The sequence below is a fragment of the Peromyscus californicus genome, unplaced genomic scaffold (genome assembly GCF_007827085.1).
Source record: "Peromyscus californicus insignis strain IS unplaced genomic scaffold, ASM782708v3 Scaffold_11__1_contigs__length_118956290, whole genome shotgun sequence".
NCBI lineage: Eukaryota > Metazoa > Chordata > Mammalia > Rodentia > Cricetidae > Peromyscus > Peromyscus californicus.
In genome coordinates, this window is record NW_026294402.1 from 118028966 (window position 1) to 118049985 (window position 21020).

At 41.9% G+C, this 21020-nt stretch overlaps 1 protein-coding gene across 8 annotated transcripts in view; it reads left to right on the forward strand.

Annotated features, from left to right (window-relative positions):
* Nucleotides 1-21020, forward strand: part of Lars2 (leucyl-tRNA synthetase 2, mitochondrial) — a 183163-nt gene that overhangs the window by 66591 nt on the left and 95552 nt on the right. For 7 of the 8 annotated variants that reach the window (XM_052725662.1, XM_052725639.1, XM_052725633.1 and 4 more), the window contains one exon: nt 13286-13414. In XM_052725662.1, the coding sequence (XP_052581622.1) occupies nt 13286-13414 (129 nt within the window). Of the gene's footprint in view, nt 1-9430; nt 9544-13285; nt 13415-21020 lie in introns of those variants that run through there. The other variant, XM_052725675.1, reaches the window with a different exon arrangement.

The window sequence follows — 21020 nt, forward strand, 5'->3', positions numbered from 1 at the left end:
AAAATGTGAGAAATGACAGAAACAGCTGGCTGCCTGGACAGTCACTCAAGTTTCCTCTGCAATGTTGGGACATCCATCTTCGGCCTAAAGGCCTAGCATATCTGACAGATTCATCTGTGAAGCAGGATTTTCTAAAGGGTCTTCCTACCTTGTCTTGGCAAGAATTGGCAGTCCTTTCTTTTATGTCCTGCTTGTCCATTTTGGACAGCATACTGTCAGCAGTTGAGGTAAGGGCACTTTCTTGCCCAGTGGCTAACTTTTGTCACAATGAAAGTAAACTCCATAATGAGTTTCTTCAATGCCCATCAACTTCTCTGAAGTAGATTGGTGCTGCCAGGAGCAGACATGTCTCATTGTCATAAAAAAAGAAAAAAAAATCTATGTTATTAAAACATCTTAAATGCCATATTCTGTAGATCTCTGAAGTATTTGAAGATGACCTATCTAAAATATATTTCTGTTTGACCTTGAAAACATACCTAATATGATTACAAGTTCGATTGTAATGACTAACTACTAACCTGCATTTAATTAGTAATAACTTTCAAGGACTAGAAAATTGCATTACATTGTTAAATGAACTGTATAGGTACAATACCTTGAACAGAATTAGAAATATATGTATAGTATTTTCTAACAAAATCAATCTCAAATTTATATCAATATACATAATTTATATACAATATACAAAAATCCAATCCAATTTAAAACTAGTAGTTATCTTTTAAAAGTAGATTCAATAATCTACTTTTTTATCTTATCATATCTGTATCCTCTCTTTTTTCTTTTTAGAGTAGATTTAATAATCTACCCTTTTATCCTATTATTTCTATATCTTTATTTTTAAAGAATAGATTCAATAATCTACCTTTTATCTATATCCTCTTTTCCATGTTTCTTCAAACAAGAACACCGAATCTAATCACTTTGTTTAGCTTTTTTTCCCTGACCATTATCAATTAACAATTTGTAACAACCATCCTAAACAATGACAATTATCCATAACCCATTGAATGACAAAAAAACCACCTACCCCACCTCTTGGGAATGTGGGCGTCATGTTCTTAAAATTACTTCCTGCTGTCTGGGGGGTGAAGGCATCTTTAGGGGATCCCGAAAAGAAAAATTTTGGGTTAATTGTCAAGTCCTAGGAGAGGTAGTGGTATCATTTGTTGTCCAGTCTCTGCATAATGCAAAAGTGAAGGGATTGTCTGAAGTCCTTGCTCGAGTAGTCTGTGAGGCTGGATCTTCTCAGCTAGCCATCTCAAAACTATCCTGAGTAGTTTGTAGTCCAAAGACGATCTTTGGGTGGTGTTTACCATCTTAGTGGTGTTATCATCGTCCTGATGGAATCGTCATTGTGGGGCCCCATCATCTTTTTAGAGACTTCAAAGTCTCTGTTAGCCATGGTCATGGTTCACTGCAGAAAACTGATAGAGACTCAAACACAAAATCATGTACAGGAAGCTAGATAAAGCCTTTTTTCTAGGATTAGTTAATATGCTATATGACCACTAATATTATGACAAAAGTTATATATATATATATCTCTTATAAATTCTGATATAAAATTCATACCTTAAGAAAAGTTTTAGCTGGGTGGTGGTGGTGCACACCTTTAATCCCAGCACTCAGTGAGGCAGAGCCAGGTGGATCTATGTGAGTTTGAGGCCAGGCTGGGCTACAGAGTGAGTTCCAGGAAAGGCGCAAAGCTACACAGAGAAACCCTGTCTCGAAAAACCAAAAAAAAAAAAAAAAGAAAAGTTTTAAAGAGTCAAAATAAAACCAAATACTTATGAGATTAGTGGCAATGGAAAGCCCCTTAATTTTGGGTTTTCTTCTGTCCCATGTCAGGTGGCTCTTCTGACATGATACAGAGATTTTGCATTTTCTTTTAACAAGCATGCTTGGGTTTAGAGAAGGAGAGAGCCACACTCCAACTCCAAAGCCAGCTTTAATTTTTAATTGAACTGGGACTACAAAAAGACCATTTGTGTTAAGTGTCTGTAGAGAAGAGCAGAAACAAACATTTAGGAAGACTTATGAAATTTTGTAGATGATATACCAATAGGCCAATTTACTCTTTTTCTTGGGACATTTTTTTCTGGATGATTTGTCCTTTTTCTCCAGATGTCTCATTTGTCCAGTGTTCTTCAGATTCCTTAGCCTTCATTCTCCTGAAAGACAAAAAGCAAAAACCTTTCCCCAGCCCTAACTTTGGGGAGGTTCCCTTTTGGCAAGTTATATCTGATTAAATGAAATCCTTTTGTTAGTGGTTTAAGTTAATTTAAATTGAATGGTTATGCTGGTTGATGAATTGTCACCTCTTCTAATTAAGAGGTCTCTTGTTCAAATCGAACCTTTATCAATTTTGATGGTATTTATAGCTTTTTTTCTCCTGTAGAAACAAAATCAAGGGTTGGGAATTTAGCTTAGTGGTAGAGCGCAAGCGCAAGGCCCTGGGTTCGATCCTCAGCTAGGGGGGCTCGGGGGAAGAAACAAAAGCAAAACCTCATCCCCAGTGTAATATATATCTTGGTTTTCATTCTGAGGTCAGTGCATCTTTAAAGTATACAGGCTGATTTAATTCTGTAGTTTTTTTTCTATTATCCAATATCTCTCCACAGCTGTTGTTCCTTTCTCATTAGCACTGAGAAAATTCAGAGTTTATAGAGCATTATGTAATCTATTTCTGGGGGTTTTTGTTACCCCTTTCTGTTTATTTAGCATATCCTTTAGAGTTCGATTTGATCTTTCTATGACTGCTTGGCCTGTAGGATTGTGTGGTATATCTGTAATATGCTTTATATTGTAATAAGCAAAAAACTGTTTCATTTTACCAGAGATATAATGCTGGAGCATTGTCAGTTTTAATTTATACAGGTATACCCATGATGGCCATAACTTCTAGCAAATGTGTGATTACAGAATCAGTCTTTTTAGAATTCAGAGCAGTTGCCTATTAAAATCCTGAATAGGTATCAATGGTGTACATATTTCAATTTTCCAAATTCTACAAAATAAAACACACTCATCTGCCAGATTTCATTCCTCTCAGTACACTTTGGGTTACATCCTGCTGGTAGTAGAGTTCAGTTGTAAAAAGAACAAGTAGGCCGGGCGGTGGTGGCGCACGCCTTTAATCCCAGCACTCGAGAGGCAGAGCCAGGCGGATCTCTGTGAGTTCAAGGCCAGCCTGGGCTACCAAGTGAGTTCCAGGACAGGCGCAAAGCTACACAGAGAAACCCTATCTCGAAAAACCAAAAAAAAAAAAAAAAAAAAAAAAAGAACAAGTAGACAGAAAAGGGGAAGTACTGTGGGATGTCTTTCTGTACACTGTGAATATGTGTTGCTATGATTGCTTAATAAAGAACCTGCTCTGTCCTATTGTGAGTCAGGTTATAGCCAGGCAGGAAATCCAAGAGAGATACAGGAAGACAAAAGGCAGAGGCAGGAGAGACGCCTGCCTGCCACCCAAGGAGCAACATGCCAGCAGACTGGTAATATACCACAGCCATGTGGCAAAACATAGATTAATAGAAATGGGTTAATTTAAGATGATAGAGCTAGCTAGCAAGAAACTTAAGCCATTGGCCATACAGTTTGTCATTAATGTAAGCCTCTGAGTGATTATTTTATAAACGGCTGTGGGGCTGGGCAGGACAGGAGAAAACTTACGGCTACAATTAAGTGTGTGGCATTAAACCAAATTATCGAATATCTCTGTGCTTTTTTTTTTTTTTCTAAACTGGAGGTGATTATAGCACCCACTTGGCTCCAAGGAGGATTGTTGGGAGGAGCAAAGGAGGTGATGCAAAGTTAGGATGCAAAAAACTTTGCAGTGTGGTGGTTGTGTTCATGTTAGTGTTGTACATGGTTGTGTGACAGTCAGCCCCATGGTAGATACTCTGGTATGCTTTGATTGGGGGAAACTGAACAAAACCGAAGTATTAGCAGATGCTGGGTCCTTTTTGGCCCTGTATGGTAAGATGGCATCCATGGATTTAACAGGTCATATGTGAAATTACAGGAGAGGCCTGTGAATCTATCAGAAGGTTGTATGAGCTGAGAATATGTCTCTTTTTGCTGTAGACTTGGCCTACACTCTGCCACTTGAGCATCATGGTCTGAGGAGGGAGGCCAGCCTGTTCTTTAATGTGATCTGAAGTTGGGTTCAGCATTGGAGCATCTCAGTGGATCAGTGGACCTTGGCTTCTGGTCCCAGTCCTCTGCCCAAATCAGTTGTATCATGCATTTGGCTGTCATTAATTTCTTTTGAGTATTCTATGTCTCCTGTTACAATTGGATCAGAGAAAATACTAGAAGACTTTTATATTTATATCTTGATTATCCCTTTGTAATAGTAGCAATCCCTTTGTAATAGTAGTTTATATTTATATCTTGATTATCCCTTTGTAATAGTAGAGATGTTTGTGGAATTAATTAGGTGGGGCCAGAGACAAAACGTTGAGTTGTCCTTGCAGCTGACACTGTACTGGACTTCCTTTTCCTGTCTCCTGACTCCCACTGTAGTCACAATCATTCCTTCTGTGAGGGTGAGAGCTGTTCATATTCACCTGAAAAATCGTTTTGGCATTGCTCGGAAAGAAGAAATGGAGTTAAGAGAGATATAGTATATAACAAATAAAATGAACACTAAAAAGGAAAGTTGAATAATTTACAGAGAAAACTTGGCCATTCCCTTAACTCCTACAATTCTCAGCTCCTCACATTGTTTATCTTACAAGTTTGTTTTGAAAATCAAATGAGAAAATGTGGCTGAACTTTTTCTAAACTGAAGTGTCAAACAAACAAACAAACAAACAAATAAATAAATAGCAGATAAAATCACATGCTGTTTTACCAGGGACTGAGAATCTGACTGAACACTGGACTATATGAAGCTTTAGTGTCCACCTCACATTGATATTAAGTACATTTGAAATCCACCTCACATTGATATTAAGTACATTTGAAATCCACCTCACATTGATATTAAGTACATTTGAAATCCACCTCACATTGATATTAAGTACATTTAGAAGCCAAGTGCCTTGTCATCATCATCAAACCACTATTAAAAAGAAAAATGAAACAAATCCCAACTTCCATTTAGTGAGCATTTTACCATGTACCATTTCCGTTGGTTGAATTTCTTAATATCAGAACAGCCTTGAGAGTGGGCATTGTTACCTGGGGAGTTAGAACACTGAAGTCCAGGTAATGTGCCAAGCTGGGATCCACCCAACCTCCTGAGAACCCTTGCTGTCTGGAAACTCTCTGTATCAGTCATCAATGGAGAATAAAATGAGCCTAGGAAGACACGGGGATTTTGTCTGAAGCCTCACATCTCATGGCAAAGTGAGGGTCGGAACTGGAGGCCCTGTATGCCAGTGGGGACTGTTACAACTTTAGAGAATGATTCAGCAGAGAGGCAGAACTCATGTTCTAAACCACAGTCTGATGGAAACATGGGACCAGCTTTAAAAACCACCCTCTTCTCATTGCTGGCATTAGTACTTCCTCTTAAAGGCTTGAATTCCTGCACTTTTATGTAATTATGAAAATTTCCCTTTCAGTCAGATTCCTACTCAATTATAACACAAATTCCTGTCATTTCTTCTCTCTTTCCCACCTCCAGATGATAGAACTCATTTCATTGTCACAGAGGAAAATGACTTACTTAATTTACACAGAAAAGCTCAAGGCAGGGACAGGCAATAGGCTGAATGTATTTCTTCAAAAACAAAAATGTTCACGAGTATCAAGACTTGGTAGCATTGCTTTTCTGCCTCTCTCCTGTGAACTCAGGTTTGGAGTTCAGCTTGGCTAGTCTTTGATGAATTATTTGATGTTGCCATTAATTTAATCTTCATTGAACAAGCATACAAAAAGGAGAGGCTAGTGAAGAAGCTGTGTGTAGATAAGTTAGAGAAAGAATGATAATTAATATGATATAATAAATAGTACAAGAGGATAGGGTGATTATAATAAGAGAAAATTGCTTTACATAATAACTTGAAAGTCAAAAACTAGAAATGTGGCACAGTCCTGTAGTCCCAGCACTCAGGAAGCCTGAGGCCAGCCTGGGCTACAAAACGACCCTGTCTCAGAAAGCAAAAAACCCTACAAGTAGTACATGTCAAGGATTTAATTACTTTTCTAACTCCCAAGGAGCATGATTACAGTCTTTTCCAGTAGTATTCAAAATTCCCAAAGAAAACCCATGGGGTCTAATCCATTGCAGGTAGGAAAAAGAATTCAGTAAAGGAGACAGTTTTATTTTTGTGTTTAGTGGAAAAGAGCTGTTTTACCTTTCATAAGAGCTTGTTCACAAGGGAAAAGGATTTTCTGTCACTTTTCTTCTCCCTGATGCAAAGGAAGAAGCCCATGAGTTTGCACAGCTAGGCAAGTACTGCATCATGGAGCTAAACCACTGGGCTGACATGATCTTTTTAAGAGCAGTGAAGTCTCCTCACTCATGAGATCTCTATTCCCTGCCTGTCACTCTGCTTATTTAAGTCATTAGTCTTCCAGTGATACAGAGGATGCTTTATTTTTGTATTCTCCAGATTCTGGGAAAAACTTAAAAAGTGTTTCTTTCTCTAGGTGGTATTGCTTTTCTATTTACCTTTTTCATTTCTAGAGGATGGACAGGAAAGAGAAAAGTTGTGCTTTGTGTGTTTTGGGGGGTGGGAGCTGGTTAACTTTTGTTTTTTGGTTTTGCTAAAGATTTAAATCCTTTGCTGAAGTTTAAGAACTTGGCAAGAAGCTGAACATGACATGGTGATGTACACTTGTAATCCCAGCACTCTGGAGGTAGAGAGGCATGAGGATTGCTGCAAGTTTGAGGCCTGTAGCAAGAATCTTAAATGGTCTTATTAATAAAATCAAACCTGAGGCCAGTTATTGGGGTGAATGCTGAAAGATCAGAGAAGCATAGCAAGCCACAGCTTCCTTACCTCGACAGTTCCTCAGCTGATCCTGTTTCCTCAGACTGGAAGCTTCTGTGTCCTCATCCCAATGGCTCTCAGTTGAACTGCTGCTCAAAAGCCTGAAGCTTAACCAGCTAAAAAGCTTCTAGTTTCTGGTCCTCACGCCTTACATACCTTTCTGCTTTCTGCCATCACTCCCTGGGATTAAAGGCTCGCTTTCTGGGATTAAAGGCGTGAGTCACCATGCTTGGCTGTATCCTTGAACACATGGATTTCTGCCTCTGGAATGCTAGGATTAAAGGCATGTGCTACCACTGCCTATCCTCTATGTTTAATATTGTGGCTGTCCTGTCTCTGACCCCAGATAAGTTTATTAGGGTGCACAATATTTCGGGGAACACAATACCACCACATTTCCCCTTTTTTTGTCTAAAATTAAAAAAGGCTTATAACTAATACAAGAAAAATTATATCCAATAAATATATACAATATACACAGTCAAGATTACATTAACAATGTCTAGTCCATTAACATTTGACAGATTCAGACAAAAAACTCCTTTATGTATATTAACAATGTCCAGTCCAGTAACATTTGATAAACTCAGACAAAAAAATTTTCATTACTTATCCTATTTAAAACAAGTAGTTCCTTTTTAAAAGTATTTTTTGTTTTCATAATAGATTCAGTAATCTACCTTTTGTCATTTTTATATCTTCCCCTTTTTTCTTTTTAGTGTAGATTCAGTGATCTACCCATTTATCCTATTGTTTCTTTATCTTTTTTCTCAGAGTAGATTCGATGATCTATCTCATATCTTATTCTCTTTTTTCTTTTTCTTTTTCTTAAACAAAACCTCTGAATCTAATCTCCTTGTTCAGCTTTTTTCCTGACCATTAACAATTAACAACTTGTAACCAACTATCATAAACAGACAATATCCATAACTCATTAAACGATCAAAAAACCATCTACCCCACCTCTTGGGAATATGGGTGTAGTTTTCTTAAAAATTACTTCCTGCTTTCTGGGGGTGAAGACATCTTTAGGGAATCCTGAAAAGAAAATTTTTAGGTTAATTGTCAAGTCCTGTATCATTTGTCCAGTCGCTGCATAATGAGAAAGTGCAGGGCTTGTTTCAAGTTCTTGTTCAGGTAGTCTGTCAGGCTGGATCATCTCAGCTAGCCATCTCAAAATTGACCTGAGCAGTTTGTAGTCCAAAGTCGATCTTTCATTGGTGTTAATCAGCTTAATGGCTTTACCATAGTCCATGTGGATTCGTCATTGCGGGATCCTGTCATCTTTTTGAAAATTTCAAAGTTGCTGTTAGGTGTGGTCATGGTTCCCTGCAGAATTTTTTTGGGGGGTGGGTGCCTCCTCTGTGGTTTGGAGCAATCACAGTCTGATAAATGTCTGTCTCTCAGAACCATGAACGTTCTTCCCTAGAAGAGAAAATCTTCACAGCAATTTCTCCCCACCATTTGTCTTGCCAAACTTTTCCAAACTGACCTTTGCGGATGCTTTCTGGTAATACAATGGTCCTGGTAATTCTTCTCTGAACAAGCAGCAGTAAATCCTTCATCCCAGGTAGCAGCATCACCACAGTCACCAACATGTTGAGAAGCAGCCAGCAACTTGGAGCAGCAGTAGCTGCCTCCATGGTCCCACTGCCACTGTTTGTGGCCAGGTCCTGGGCTGAAATTTCTCCTTAGCAAGCCTCCTAGGCCGGCCTCAAACTCGGGATCCTCCTGCCTCTGCCTCCTTCAGTAAATCCAACGGTGTGCGCCACCACAACAAAAGTGTAGCTCTGGCCTGAACTGGGGCCCTTGAGGCCGCAGGCAAGTAGCTTTTTTGAGAACTCGTACCACAAACGTTGGGCGCCAGATGTAGCAGGAATCTTAAATGGTCTTATTAATAAAATCAAACCTGAGGCCAGTTATTGGGGTGAATGCTGGAAGATGAGAGAAGCAGAAAAAGTCACAGCTTCCTCAGGGCCAACCTGTGCTACATAGCAAAATTCTACCTCAAAAACCAACCAATCAACCAATTAATCAATCAACCAGTCAATCAATCAAACAAACAAAAAAACCCACTTGGCTGGAATCTGATTTCTTGTTCTGCTTCCCTGATTCAAGTTGTGTATTAGTTATTTTTGTTGTAATGAAATATCAGGTAGAAGCAACATAAGAAGGGTTCATTTGGCCCACAGTTTTGGAGAATCCAGTCTAGATGAGGGGAAGGCAGTTGGTCATACTGTATCTACAAAAAGCAAGCAGAGACAGAGGAATGCCGCTGTTCATCTTTCTTTCTCTTTTTCAGTTCAAGTCCTGAGCCCATGGAACGGTACTAATTACATTTAGGCTGGGTCCTTAGTTAACCTATGTTGACTAACATGCCTTAACTTTGCTATTCTTGGTGCTTCTAGAACCTAACAGGTTAATAGATGGGTTTGTTTCTTTTGTTTTATTGAGACAGATGTTCTCAGTGTAGCCCTGGCTGTCCTGGAACTCACTCTGTGGACCAGACTGGCATCAACCTTACAGAGATTTGCCTGTCTTTGTCTCCTGAATGCTGGAATTAAAGGCCACCACTGCCTGGCAACAATTGGTATTAACCATTGCAAGTAGGCTCTGTCCATCATCCGTCATGCAAATACTAGCCAACAATGTTTAAAACATTCCCTCCCACACATGCACAGGAAGGGCTATGAATTTCTGCCTGTGTTTATATTCATTGCTTTGGGAGAGCCTTGATGCTTGGCTAAGCTCTAGGAAGAAGTAGGGACCAAAAAGAGAGATCTAGAAGGCCAAAATTAACAATAGTGTGACAGTAGATGACCCATCCTCATTGACCACCAGCAGCAGTTACCTGTCACTCTTCTAGATGCCCCATTGTGGCACAAATTCTAATTGGTCTTATTAATAAAAACCTACAGTCAGATTCATGGTGAAAGCTGAAAGATCAGAACAGAGCAGCCAGCCACTAGTTCTTACTGTAAGTAAGTTTGTTGCAACTCTGTGGGTTTGGTCCTGGATTTTGGCACCAAAACGTGAGTTTTGCAGCTCTGGGAAGACGTAGCCTGACCACTTGGGAGTCAGGTGATGGCTGGAGCTGTGATGAGACAGCAGCCCTGGAGGGCGAGGTAGCTGCTTAGAACAGCTGACAGCTGGAGGGCGAGGTATCCTGGGAAGCTAGGAGCTGGGAAGCCACTTAACCTCAAGCCACTTGGGGCAGCTCTGCCCTGGAGGGGACGTTTTTCTGACTGTTTGGGAGAGTCAGACCTGGAACTGCTTCAGCAGGGAAGGGTATCCTGACTGTTTGAGAGAGTCAAGCTATACCTGGTGTGATGGGGGGGTGGTCTCCCTGCAGGATATAGCAGTCCTGCTCCTCTCTTGGAGAGCCGCTACAGCTGAGCTTTGCTCAGCCCCAACTTAAGGGAGCTTCCTAGCAGACCTCTGCTTCTCCAGCCTAAGAAATTGCAGAAATGTAGCAATCAGCTCTGAAGAAAAGTGTTGCTTTTTCAGCTCTTTCAGCTCTCCCTTGCTGTGTCTACTGAGGGACATTTTAGCAAGGATCTTCTCTATGCCAATGAATGAAGATTTTCACACCCAAAACTCTTGAGAAAGAGATTTATTTGGGAAGGAGTAGTTCAGGAGAGTAGCAGCCTCTACCTGCCTAAACCAGGCAGGGCGGTTTATATAGGATGTCTTGGGGGTGGAGTCAACCAGTGATTGGTTAGGGGTTTTTTTTGTTTTTTGTTTTTTTTTTTTCTGCCCAGGGATTGGCCAGTTTTGTGGGCTAGGGACAGAGATGGCCCTGATTTCAGAGCCAAACTGTGTTTCTTCCACTGGCCTTTTTTGGCCTTTTGACACTGCTTCTAAGGCCAGGGCACATTTCTTTCACTGACTCTGATTCTAGGGACCAAGATTGTTACTTTGGTACTAGTTTCAGAGTCAGGGCTTGTTTCCTTGGTTCTGGGTTTGGGGATAAAATGTTCATTTCTCCGGCTCAGGTTCCAAACCCAGGCTGTGTTTCTTTCCCTGGTCCTGGGCCCCAGGGCCAGGGTTCTACCTTCCTGCTCAATGATTGGTTGGTTTCACAAGTCAGTTGGCCAGGGGCAGAGATGGCTCTGATCTCACTGAGCCCAGGGCCAGGGTGCTACTCTGTGGTTGGTTGATTTCACAAATCAGTTGGCCAGGGGCAGAAATGGCTCTGATCTGAGCCAAACTGTGTTTCTTTCACTGGCACATTTCTTTTGCTGACTCTGATTCTAGGAACCAAAAGTATTTCTTTGGTACTGATTTCAGAGTCAGGGCATATTTCCTTGGTTCTAGGTTTGGGGATAAAGTGTTCATTTCTCTGACTCAGGTCCCTAACCCAGGCTGTATTTCTTTCCTTGGTCCTGGGCCCCAGGGCTAGGGTGCTACTGTCCTGCTCTGTGATTGGTTGGTTTCACAAGTCAGTTTGCCAGGGGTAGAGATGGCTCTGATTTAAGCCAAACTGTTTCTTTCACTGGCTTTATCTGAGCCATCTTTCCCTAGTTCTGGGCTCTAGGGTCAGGGTGGGTTTCTTTAGCCAGCCCCTTTTCCCTACACTTACCTCTATGAAATCCTTAGCAGAAAGGGGGAGATCCTGTCTCTACAAATCCTGAGACTAAATGCCATGCTGTCCTGTCTCCTCCTGCCTTATATTCCTCTCTCTGCCCAGCCATATCGCTTCCTGTCTCCACCTCCCTTGTACTGGGATTGAAAGCGTGAGATCCCAAGTGCTGGGATCAAAGGTATGTGCCACCACTGCCTGGCTCTGTTTCTCTTTTAGACTGGATCAGTCTTGTGTAGCTCAGGGTGGCCTTGAACATCACAGAGATCCTTCTGCCTTTGCTTCCCTAGTGCTGAGATTAAAGGTGTGTGCCACCACTGCCTGGCCTCTGTGGCTAACTAGTGGCTTAGCTCTTCTCTCTGATCTTCAGGCAAGCTTTATTTGTTAGATCACACACACACACACACACACACACACACACACACACACACACACACACACATCACCATACCCCATGGCAGAATTTGAGGCTTAGTTAGGGGAGCCTCCCATTACCTGGACAGGATTTGTAAAGTCTGCTATGGGGAACGGCTGTGCCTTTGCTAGAAGGTGCTTCCCCAAAGGCCAACAAGTATTCATTTAGGAGTTATTGCAGTCCTTTTGGGTGGCAAGATGTGAATGTAGAGATGACACATAATCCTTGGAGCTATACATGAAGTACAGTGTTACGGCACTCACCTAGCATGTATGAGGTCCTCAGTTGTCCTCAGCACTGCAGAATTTTCTACAAGCGCCAAAAGTATCAGGTCTCCCATAAGTAATCAGTTCCATGACTAGACCCATTCTTTTGGGACCTTGTCCTCTGACATGCACAAACTCTTGACAACATTTGCCATCCTGCCAGTGGAAGACTGAGGGTGCCCAAAGGTAGTGAGTGACCTGTCTTCATTCTAGTCAGATGTGTAGATTTCCTGTGTTTTCCATGCTGCTGTGGCTGGAAGCTGGAGAATCATATGACCCTGATCTGTGTTCACGTATTTATCACTTCTGGGAAACAACCAGTGGTGTTCCTTTTGTGGTTGGTTTCGTCGTGGTTTTTCCACTTGAGCCTTTTCTGTGAAAAGAGAAACTCCAGTGCACAGGAGAGACTTCATGACCCATCTAGTGCCTGGAGACCCTGTTGTCCACAGTGGATCTCAGATGGATGCAGTCAGGGGAGCTGGGGAAGAGACTAGTTATGGAGATCTCTTTGTAATTCAGCCTCTTCTACTTGAGTAAAGTGGATCTCTGTGTTAGAGGCTCATTTGGAAAAACAGTCCTTTAAAACTTAGGTCGAAACTCCTTTAGGAGAGTAGCTTTTAAAAGAGGGAGAAAAATTAAAAAAACATTAAGACTAATTAGCACTTACACATTGTTCTGAATTATTGTGGACATCCTTCAGCTTAAACCAGGACCTTTAGATTTTGGAGGTTTTAACATTTTTGTCAATTTACATAATGAGAACAGTTTTTTTTTCTTTTCTCCCCCCTCCCCCCCTTTGGTTTTTTATTTCCTGTGTGCTGCCCTGGTTGTCTTGGAACTAACTCTGTAGACCAGACTGGCTTCAAACTCAGAGATCTGCCTGCCTCTGACTCCCAAGTGCTGGGATTAAAGATGTGTGCTACCACTGCCTAGCAGGTTTTTTTCTTTAAGAAAGTTTTTAAAATGTTAAATTATTACCTTGAGTAAAGTGCCAAAATATTAATGTATGTAGAGCTTCCAGAAAATATGTAATAAACACTTTCTGTCATCCTTTGTCACTCTTTCCTAGAAATCAAAGCCCAAATTCTACGTGCTCTCCATGTTCCCATACCCTTCTGGCAAGCTGCACATGGGCCATGTACGAGTCTACACCCTCAGTGACACCATTGCACGGTTCCAGAAAATGAGAGGCATGCAGGTAAGGACAAGTGCCTGCCTCGCTCCAGATGGGAGTGTGGTAATATGTGTTTAGGAAAATGAAGAAAGCCAACTCTTAAGTGTGAACATGAACAGCTCAGTTTCCTTATGTGCAGAGAAGCTTATAATGAAGCATCTGGGTGAACTGGGACAGCTACAAGGTGGGTGTTATTTTGGGGGTGGACATTGGGTAGGCTTGGGGAAGGCAGGAACAGATGTGGCTAATACTGCTCTTTTCTCAGGAGGAGCTCCACCATAAGCAGTCACTGTACAGGGCAGTGAAGCCAGTGATACAAAGATGGATAAGTGCTGCATTCTGGTCAACTTTTCACCTCTATAGCAAATACCTGAGATGGTTATCAAGAAAAAAAAGAAGGCTTATTGTGGCTCCTGGTCTTACATGCATGCTTAGAGGGACCCAGTGCATTTTGGCTTCTGCTGAGGATACTGGATAGCCATGGTGAAGAGCACATCAGAGCACAGCTGCTAACCCCATGGCTAGGAAGCAATAGTGAAGGGTTGGGGTTCCCAGGATTTTCTTCAAGGGCATAATCCTCAATGATCCAAAGACCTCTGTTAGACACACCTCTTTTGGTGAGTGCTGCAGAGGAGCAAACCCAGAGCTTCACACATACCAGGCAAATGTTCTACCACTGAGCCATATCCTTAGCTCCTCTTCCTAATTTTATTTATTTTATTCATTAAGTTGCTCAGATAGGCCTTGAACTTAGGATCCTTCTGCCTCAGCTTCTGGAGTCCCTACCTGTTGAAGATCCCACCATTGTTCAGTAGCACCACCCTGGGGACAAGGCCTCTCAGTACACATGGGCCTCTCAGTACATTTGTGATCCAAGCTGTAAAGCTTTGTGTGGTAACATACTCCTGTAATCCCTGCACTTGAAAGGTTGAGGAGGAGAATCAGGAGTTCGAAACCAGCCTAGGCTACATTGTAATTCTGGACATCACAAGAGTTTTGTTTTTGTTTTTTCCCCTTGTTATTGGATGTTTTTTATATTCTTTGATGAAAACACATTTATTTTATAGTGGGAAAAATAAAATTTTATAAGAAACAATACTGGGGGATTAATAACTGTGAGGAATGGGGAAGAATTCCCTAAAGAGGGAACATCTTATTACATTTATGTATTGGTAGGGGGCAAATGCCTGCCTAAGCCCGTTTTCTTCTACCACTTGGGTACTGGGGATCAAATTCAGGGTTGGTGCCAAGAATCTTTATTTTGCTGAGCCAAGCCACTGGCCCAAAGAAGAACCACCTGTTAATGACCTTGAAAGACAAATAGAACTTAAAAGAAAAAAGAAGATATGCCCTTTCTCTGGCTGATGTGAGTCTGTCCCAGTATAGTTAGTTTTTCTTCTTCCTTTTTAAGATTTATTATTTTTTTGCAATTACATCTATGTGTATGTTGGTATAGGCATGTGAGTGCAGGTGATTAAGGAGGTCAGAGGTATCAGATCCTCCTGGATCTGGAGTTACAAATGTGGATGCTGAGAACTGAACTCAGGCCCTCTGCAAGATCAGTAAGTGCTCTCAACCACTGAACTCTAGATAGTTAGCTTTAGTTAACTTGATACAATCTAGAATCACTTGGGAGAAGAGTCTCAATGAGTGATTGTCTAGGTTAGGTTGTCCTGCGAGCACGTCTGTGGGGGATTATCTTAATTATATTAGTTGAGGTGGAAGACCTGCCCACTGCATTGGCATCACTCTCTAGGCAGGGGATCCTGGACTGTACAAGAGTAGGAAAAGAGAGATGAGCACAAAATATATTTTGTTTGATACAGGGTCTCACATAACCCAGACTGACTTCATACTTGCTAGGTGATCAATGATGATCTTGACTTTCTTTTTTTTTTTTTTTTTTTTTTTTTGGTTTTTCGAGACAGGGTTTCTCTGTGTAGCTTTGCGCCTGTCCTGGAACTCACTTGGTAGCCCAGGCTGGCCTCGAACTCACAGAGATCCGCCTGGCTCTGCCTCCCGAGTGCTGGGATTAAAGGCGTGCGCCACCACCGCCCGGCCGATCTTGACTTTCTTATCTTCTGTCTTTACTTTCTGAATTCTAGGGTTAGAGGGATATGCCACCATGCCTGGCACCAAACTGGGATGTTTCATGTGAGAGCCAATTGTTACATTTACTAGTATACCATTGGCCATTGCTTTTCTTCACCTATCAGGCAGGTGGCATCTTGTACTTCCTATGCCTTTAGGAAGGTTAAGTCTATCTCTTGAGATAATTGGTTGGAAATTTTTTGTTGGCAGAAGAAGCAGCCCATAAAAATGAGGTCATGTTTCTGTCACTTGAGAATTAATAGGTTTATATTGCTAAACTCAGAGGTTCCATTGAAATTTAAAGTTACCACAGTTATTTGTCATTCTGGTTTAGGAAAGATATTTTTCTTAGACACTATTTTACAGTATTCCTTTAAAAGAGGCAGGACAGAGGGTAGAAAGATGCTCAACAGTTCAGAGTACTGACTGTTCTTGCAGGAAATCTGAATTCAGTTCTCAGAACTAGTATGGCTCACTGTAACTCCAGTTCTAGGGTATCTGTACTTCTGGCCTCCACTAGTTCCTGCACCGGGTGTACATATATTCACACATATACATATAAATAAAAATAAAGTTTAAAATTTTAAAAAGAAAAGAAATAAAAAGCAAGATAGAATTAATTGGCTCTTTGTCTAAAGTACAATCTTTTTCTTTTCATTCCTAAGGATATAACCCAGAACCTTGCACGTGCTAAGAATGTGGGCTGTCACTGTGCTATACCTCTGGACATCCTTAAAGTGTAATTCTGAAACTAACCTTCAACTGTATTTATCTTTTAAAAAATTAAGCCACATTAATTTGATCAGTGCATGCTGGCTGCAGGCATGTTCCTAAGCTGGAACATTTAAGCAAACACATGTTATTGGTGAGAGAATGTCAGGAAGCCTGCTAGCAGATAGGTAAGTGAAGGGATGTATGTGAGAGTCTAGTTGTCTTGGGTAGGATGAAATATTAGCAAAGATGCACATGAGGAATCAGGACTTTGCAGGCAGCTCATGGCCAAAGAAAGGGGGGGGCACTGTCTACTACCATAGCTGAAGTCCAAAGTCAGAGTGGACAACATTGGTTTGACCCTGTTCTGCTGCTTCCTAACTGGGGCACCCTGCAAAGTCACTTAGCGCCTCTGACTCCCACTTCCCTAATTTGATCTAAAGGAAGAGATTTGGATCTAGCAGCAGTGGAGTAGTTCATAGGTGAGCACCTAGGCCCTGGATTTGGTATCCAAGGAAAAGAGAAGGAGGGATGGAGAGAGGGAGGGAGGGAGGGGAGAGAAGAAGTGAGAGGGAGAGAGATATTGAGACTGACTGATTTCTCCTCAGGTTTCTATGAGGTCAGATTAGGTAGTGTGGTATGCCACATGTCTGGTACATAATACATCCCTTAATAAGTGATAGCTGTAATTATGATTTATACTGATTGATTTGCTCTGAACTGAAAAGTGATTCCGCTCCATTTAATCAAGGCGTCCCTACAGTCTTCTGCTGGGAGCAGGCTACAGGGCTGCTCTGGTGAAGCTGCTACTGCTCATTGTTGCCACTGATTTCTTCTGTTTGTCCACTGGCTGAGTCTGCGCCTTGGATGTGAACCCGTTACTTGTTATTAGAATAAATATCAGAGTATTAGTCAGGGTTCTTTAGAGGATCAGAAACAGAACTGATATAATATATATATTATGTACACACACACACACACACACACACACACACACACACACACTCACTCACACACTCACTCACTCACTCACTCACTCACTCTCACTGCACTGTGATCTGGTCCTCTTGCCCATGCCTGGGTGAAAGGCACTAGCATGTGGCTCAGGGTTGTTACAGCCCAGGGTGTGAGGACTCAGGCCCATCTTAGAAAACAATGATTCCCTTGATTGGGAAGCTATTACTTAGGTCCAGATTTCAAGTCTTGACTTTTTTCCTCCACCAGACACATTTTTCCTGTGTCTGTGCCAATGACCAGCTAACCTGTATGTCTGTCTAATTGTAGTCCTCCAGAGGTAATCCAGGACCCTTAAACTATAACCTACATACTACCTGTAAATTTGTTTAAGTCCAAAGTTATTTTGCATTTCAGTTTTTTTTTTCAACATGTTTTCCTTTGTTTTATTTTATATGTATGGGTGTTTTGAGTGCATGTATGTCTATGCACTAATGTGCTTGCCTAGTGTCCAGGGATGCCAGAAGAGGATGACAGATCCTCTGGAACTGGACTTATGGATGCTTATTAGCCACCGTGTGGGTGCTAGTAACCAAACCTACTGGGTTCTCTGGAAGAGTGGCTAGTGCACTTAACCACTGAGACAACTTTCCAGCCCCTTTATAATGTTTTTTTCTGCCCTGCTGGCCCAAGCCTCCTGTATCCACAGTCCTTAATGATCCACAGTCCTTAATGATATACATAGTTTTTCATAGGAATATCCTTGTTCTCATCTTTGTGTTTTTCACCCAGGTGTCTCCTTCTTAGAGTACTTCTCACTCTCCCCTATAAGTAAGTCCTTATTATTCTAAAAGATCTACTTAATTTTCCTTGCACTGTAACCTGCCTTCAATTCTGTAGCTCACATTTATCAGCACTTATGGGTAAAACCATAGACTACCCTGGCTAAGCTTATAAGTTCTCTGTTACTGTCATCTGCCTAATACTATTTTAACTTTTTGGGGACAGAGAAGGTCCCTGAACTCTCTTTGTTAGTAGCATTTCAACTGTTTAATGGTTACTTGGAACACACTTTTTTTTTTAATGCAGCTTATAAGATCCTTTGTTTCCAGCCAGACATGATGGTGCACACCTATAATCACAGTGCTGGGGAGCTAGTGGCAAGAGGGATGTTAGTTTTGAGGTTCATATAGGCAACGCAGTGAGACCTTGCCTCAAATTAAACAAACCAAACAGCATCAAATAAAAGCAGTGTGCGCCTACTGTGAGCTGATCTGATTCATGGCCTCTACAAAAGGTGACAATGCAGATAATCATAGTGTCCCTGACTTACCGGTCTTTTTAAGATTATCACTGAGTGTGAAAACTAAACATTTGAAAACCAGATAAAGGCACTTTGCAAATAAGCTTGATGTCCTGAGTTTAATCCTCAGAACCCACATAAAGGTGGAAAGTGAGAATCAGCTTAATAAGGTTGTCCTGTGACCTCTAAATGCACTCCATGGTGTGTGCCCTGAACCCTCACAATAATAGTAAAAACTTTAAATAAGCATTTGAAAGCCATCAAGGCAACAGTGGACCCCCGAGTTTGGGCCCAAATGTGAAGCTTTCGCCACCATGGCAGCACTCAAGCTTGCGTGTTCTGTAAGCTCTTCGGAATGGCAGTTTCTCTTGAGTTTGCTAGGGGTGGAGGTAGGACTGGGAGTGTCCACATTTTGAAAAAGCAGTCTAGGTAGCTGGGCCAGGTTTCAAACAGGATGGATGGGTGGCATCTCTGCTGAGCCAAATAGATATGGCTGTCTAGGTTTTAGACCAAGTCACACTGATATCAGAAGAGAGCTAAAGGTCTTTAGCAGCTGACCTTAGCCATAGAAATGTATAGACTGAGTGAGTACTGTGCAAGTGAGTAAGTATTAGGTGGTTTGGGGGAGGTAAATCAGAGCAGTGATGATGCCTGCTTTGCCCAGAGGTGATGAGCAAGAAAACCCTTCAGACATGTAGTGCGCCTGTGTGTGATGCACACCCCAGAAATTCCAGAACTTAAGATGGGGAGGCAGGAGGGTCAAGAAAGCAAAGCCAGCCTGGACTGTGTGAGACTGTCTCAAAAGACAAACAAAACAGTGAAATGCAGTTTTGAGTGTAACCCAATTTCAGTGGCCACAATAAAGCATTCCTGAGACTTGCATGTTTACTCAAGGGCCATTTGAAGCCAGAATTAAATTCTTCTTTTTCTGCAGTCAGAGAAGGCTCTGCTGCAAATTGGTTGGTTGCTCCTTAAACTCAAAGGCTGCCTGATGACATACATAAAGCTTAGCTCCATATGGTGCTTTTGTTATGTTTTCATATGCACAGATGGTTGGAAAATAAATTTTCTGCCTCCCACCTCAGCTGGTGTCCCCAGCATTCTGGCCCAGGAGTAGGGTGATGGAAGTATCAGAGTACTCATTCTCCTTACAGTACTGGGCTTGGACTAATTAGTTTCAGGCAGAGAGCTCATAGCCTTGTCCAAGTGTAGGAAGAAGTTGGGGATCAGTGTCTAACAGCTGTCTAATCACTGTGCAGTCACCCACAAAGGCCAGGTGCCAGGGACATTCTCAGCAAACAAGTGGTTGTGGATGTTTCCTCAGTTTTCAGCTAGTTGATGGATGTCTGTGATGTGCCCATAGTGCATGGTGTGGCATTTAGTTCCAGACTTTCAAATCTCTATGGCATCAGGAGGTAGGCAGTGGATTTCCAGGCTTATGCTCTCAGATGTGGTTTGAAGAAGCAAAGGCATGTCCGCCTAGCACCTTGATTGGAAAGTGCCTGACTTGCCTGCCAGTCAGGTTCTTCTGCATTCCCACAGGAGGCATGCCCTTTGGGTATAGGTGTTTTTTCTTACTCTGAAGTAGTCACTTGATTTCTACATCTAATCTGTTATAATGGTTGCATATTACACTGGCTAAATGAAATTAAACACTGCATTTTTCATTTCTTGGAAATAGAGTGCTGAATCCACTCCAGAGAAGCCAAGACACTGAAAATAGCATTTCTTTGTGAAACAGTAACCATGGTGCCTGCATCTGAAGCTGAATTGGTTTCAAATATAAAGCTTTGTTTTATGGGTGAGGGAGAGAAGCTGGCCATTGCTACCAGCTGGCTGGCCCTGTTCTGGAGGCATGCTCCTGTCTCTGGGGGAAAGGCAGGGAATCAGATGCCTCAGTCTCCTTCCTGCCCACCTTTAAACCCCCCTGCTCAGCTCACTCTTGCTTCCTGTGTTAGAAGGACAGATGGCCTCTTGCTTATTCCCCACACTCCTCTTAAAGTATTTTAAAACTGTACATAAAATTCCACTTTCCCTCTTTTGTAAAAGAGATACAACATAGATAAGGCTGTAGCCTTGACTCCCTCAGCACCATGTCCCTTTTGCTGAGTGAGCTTGCCACTAGCCTATCTGCCAACCCTGAAATGTCTAGGTTCTCAGATCTGGAGGACAGGACTGTACACTAGATGTTAGCCAAGACCCAGCTCCCAGTCCTCACTCTCTTTCCAGCTCTGGTCTGACTTGCAGAGCTCTGACATTCATATAACTATATTCTGGGCTAGCAACTTCCGGTCTGCCATGATGCTAGCCAGTCTGACTCCCACTTGGGACCTCACACGGAGATGTTCCATCTGCCATCATATCCAGTTCTGACCCTCCTTTGAGAACTCATATCAGGGTAGCCCATCTTCCATGATAGTAGTCAGCTCTGACTCCTCTTTGAGACTTCACCTAGAGATGTGTTCCTACACTCCCATCCCTGCTTGCTTTGTATTAAACTGTGTTTCTCAAGCTGCCTGCCTAGTCTTTTGTTGTGATTGGCTTTGTGATCCAATGAATTTAATTAGGTTT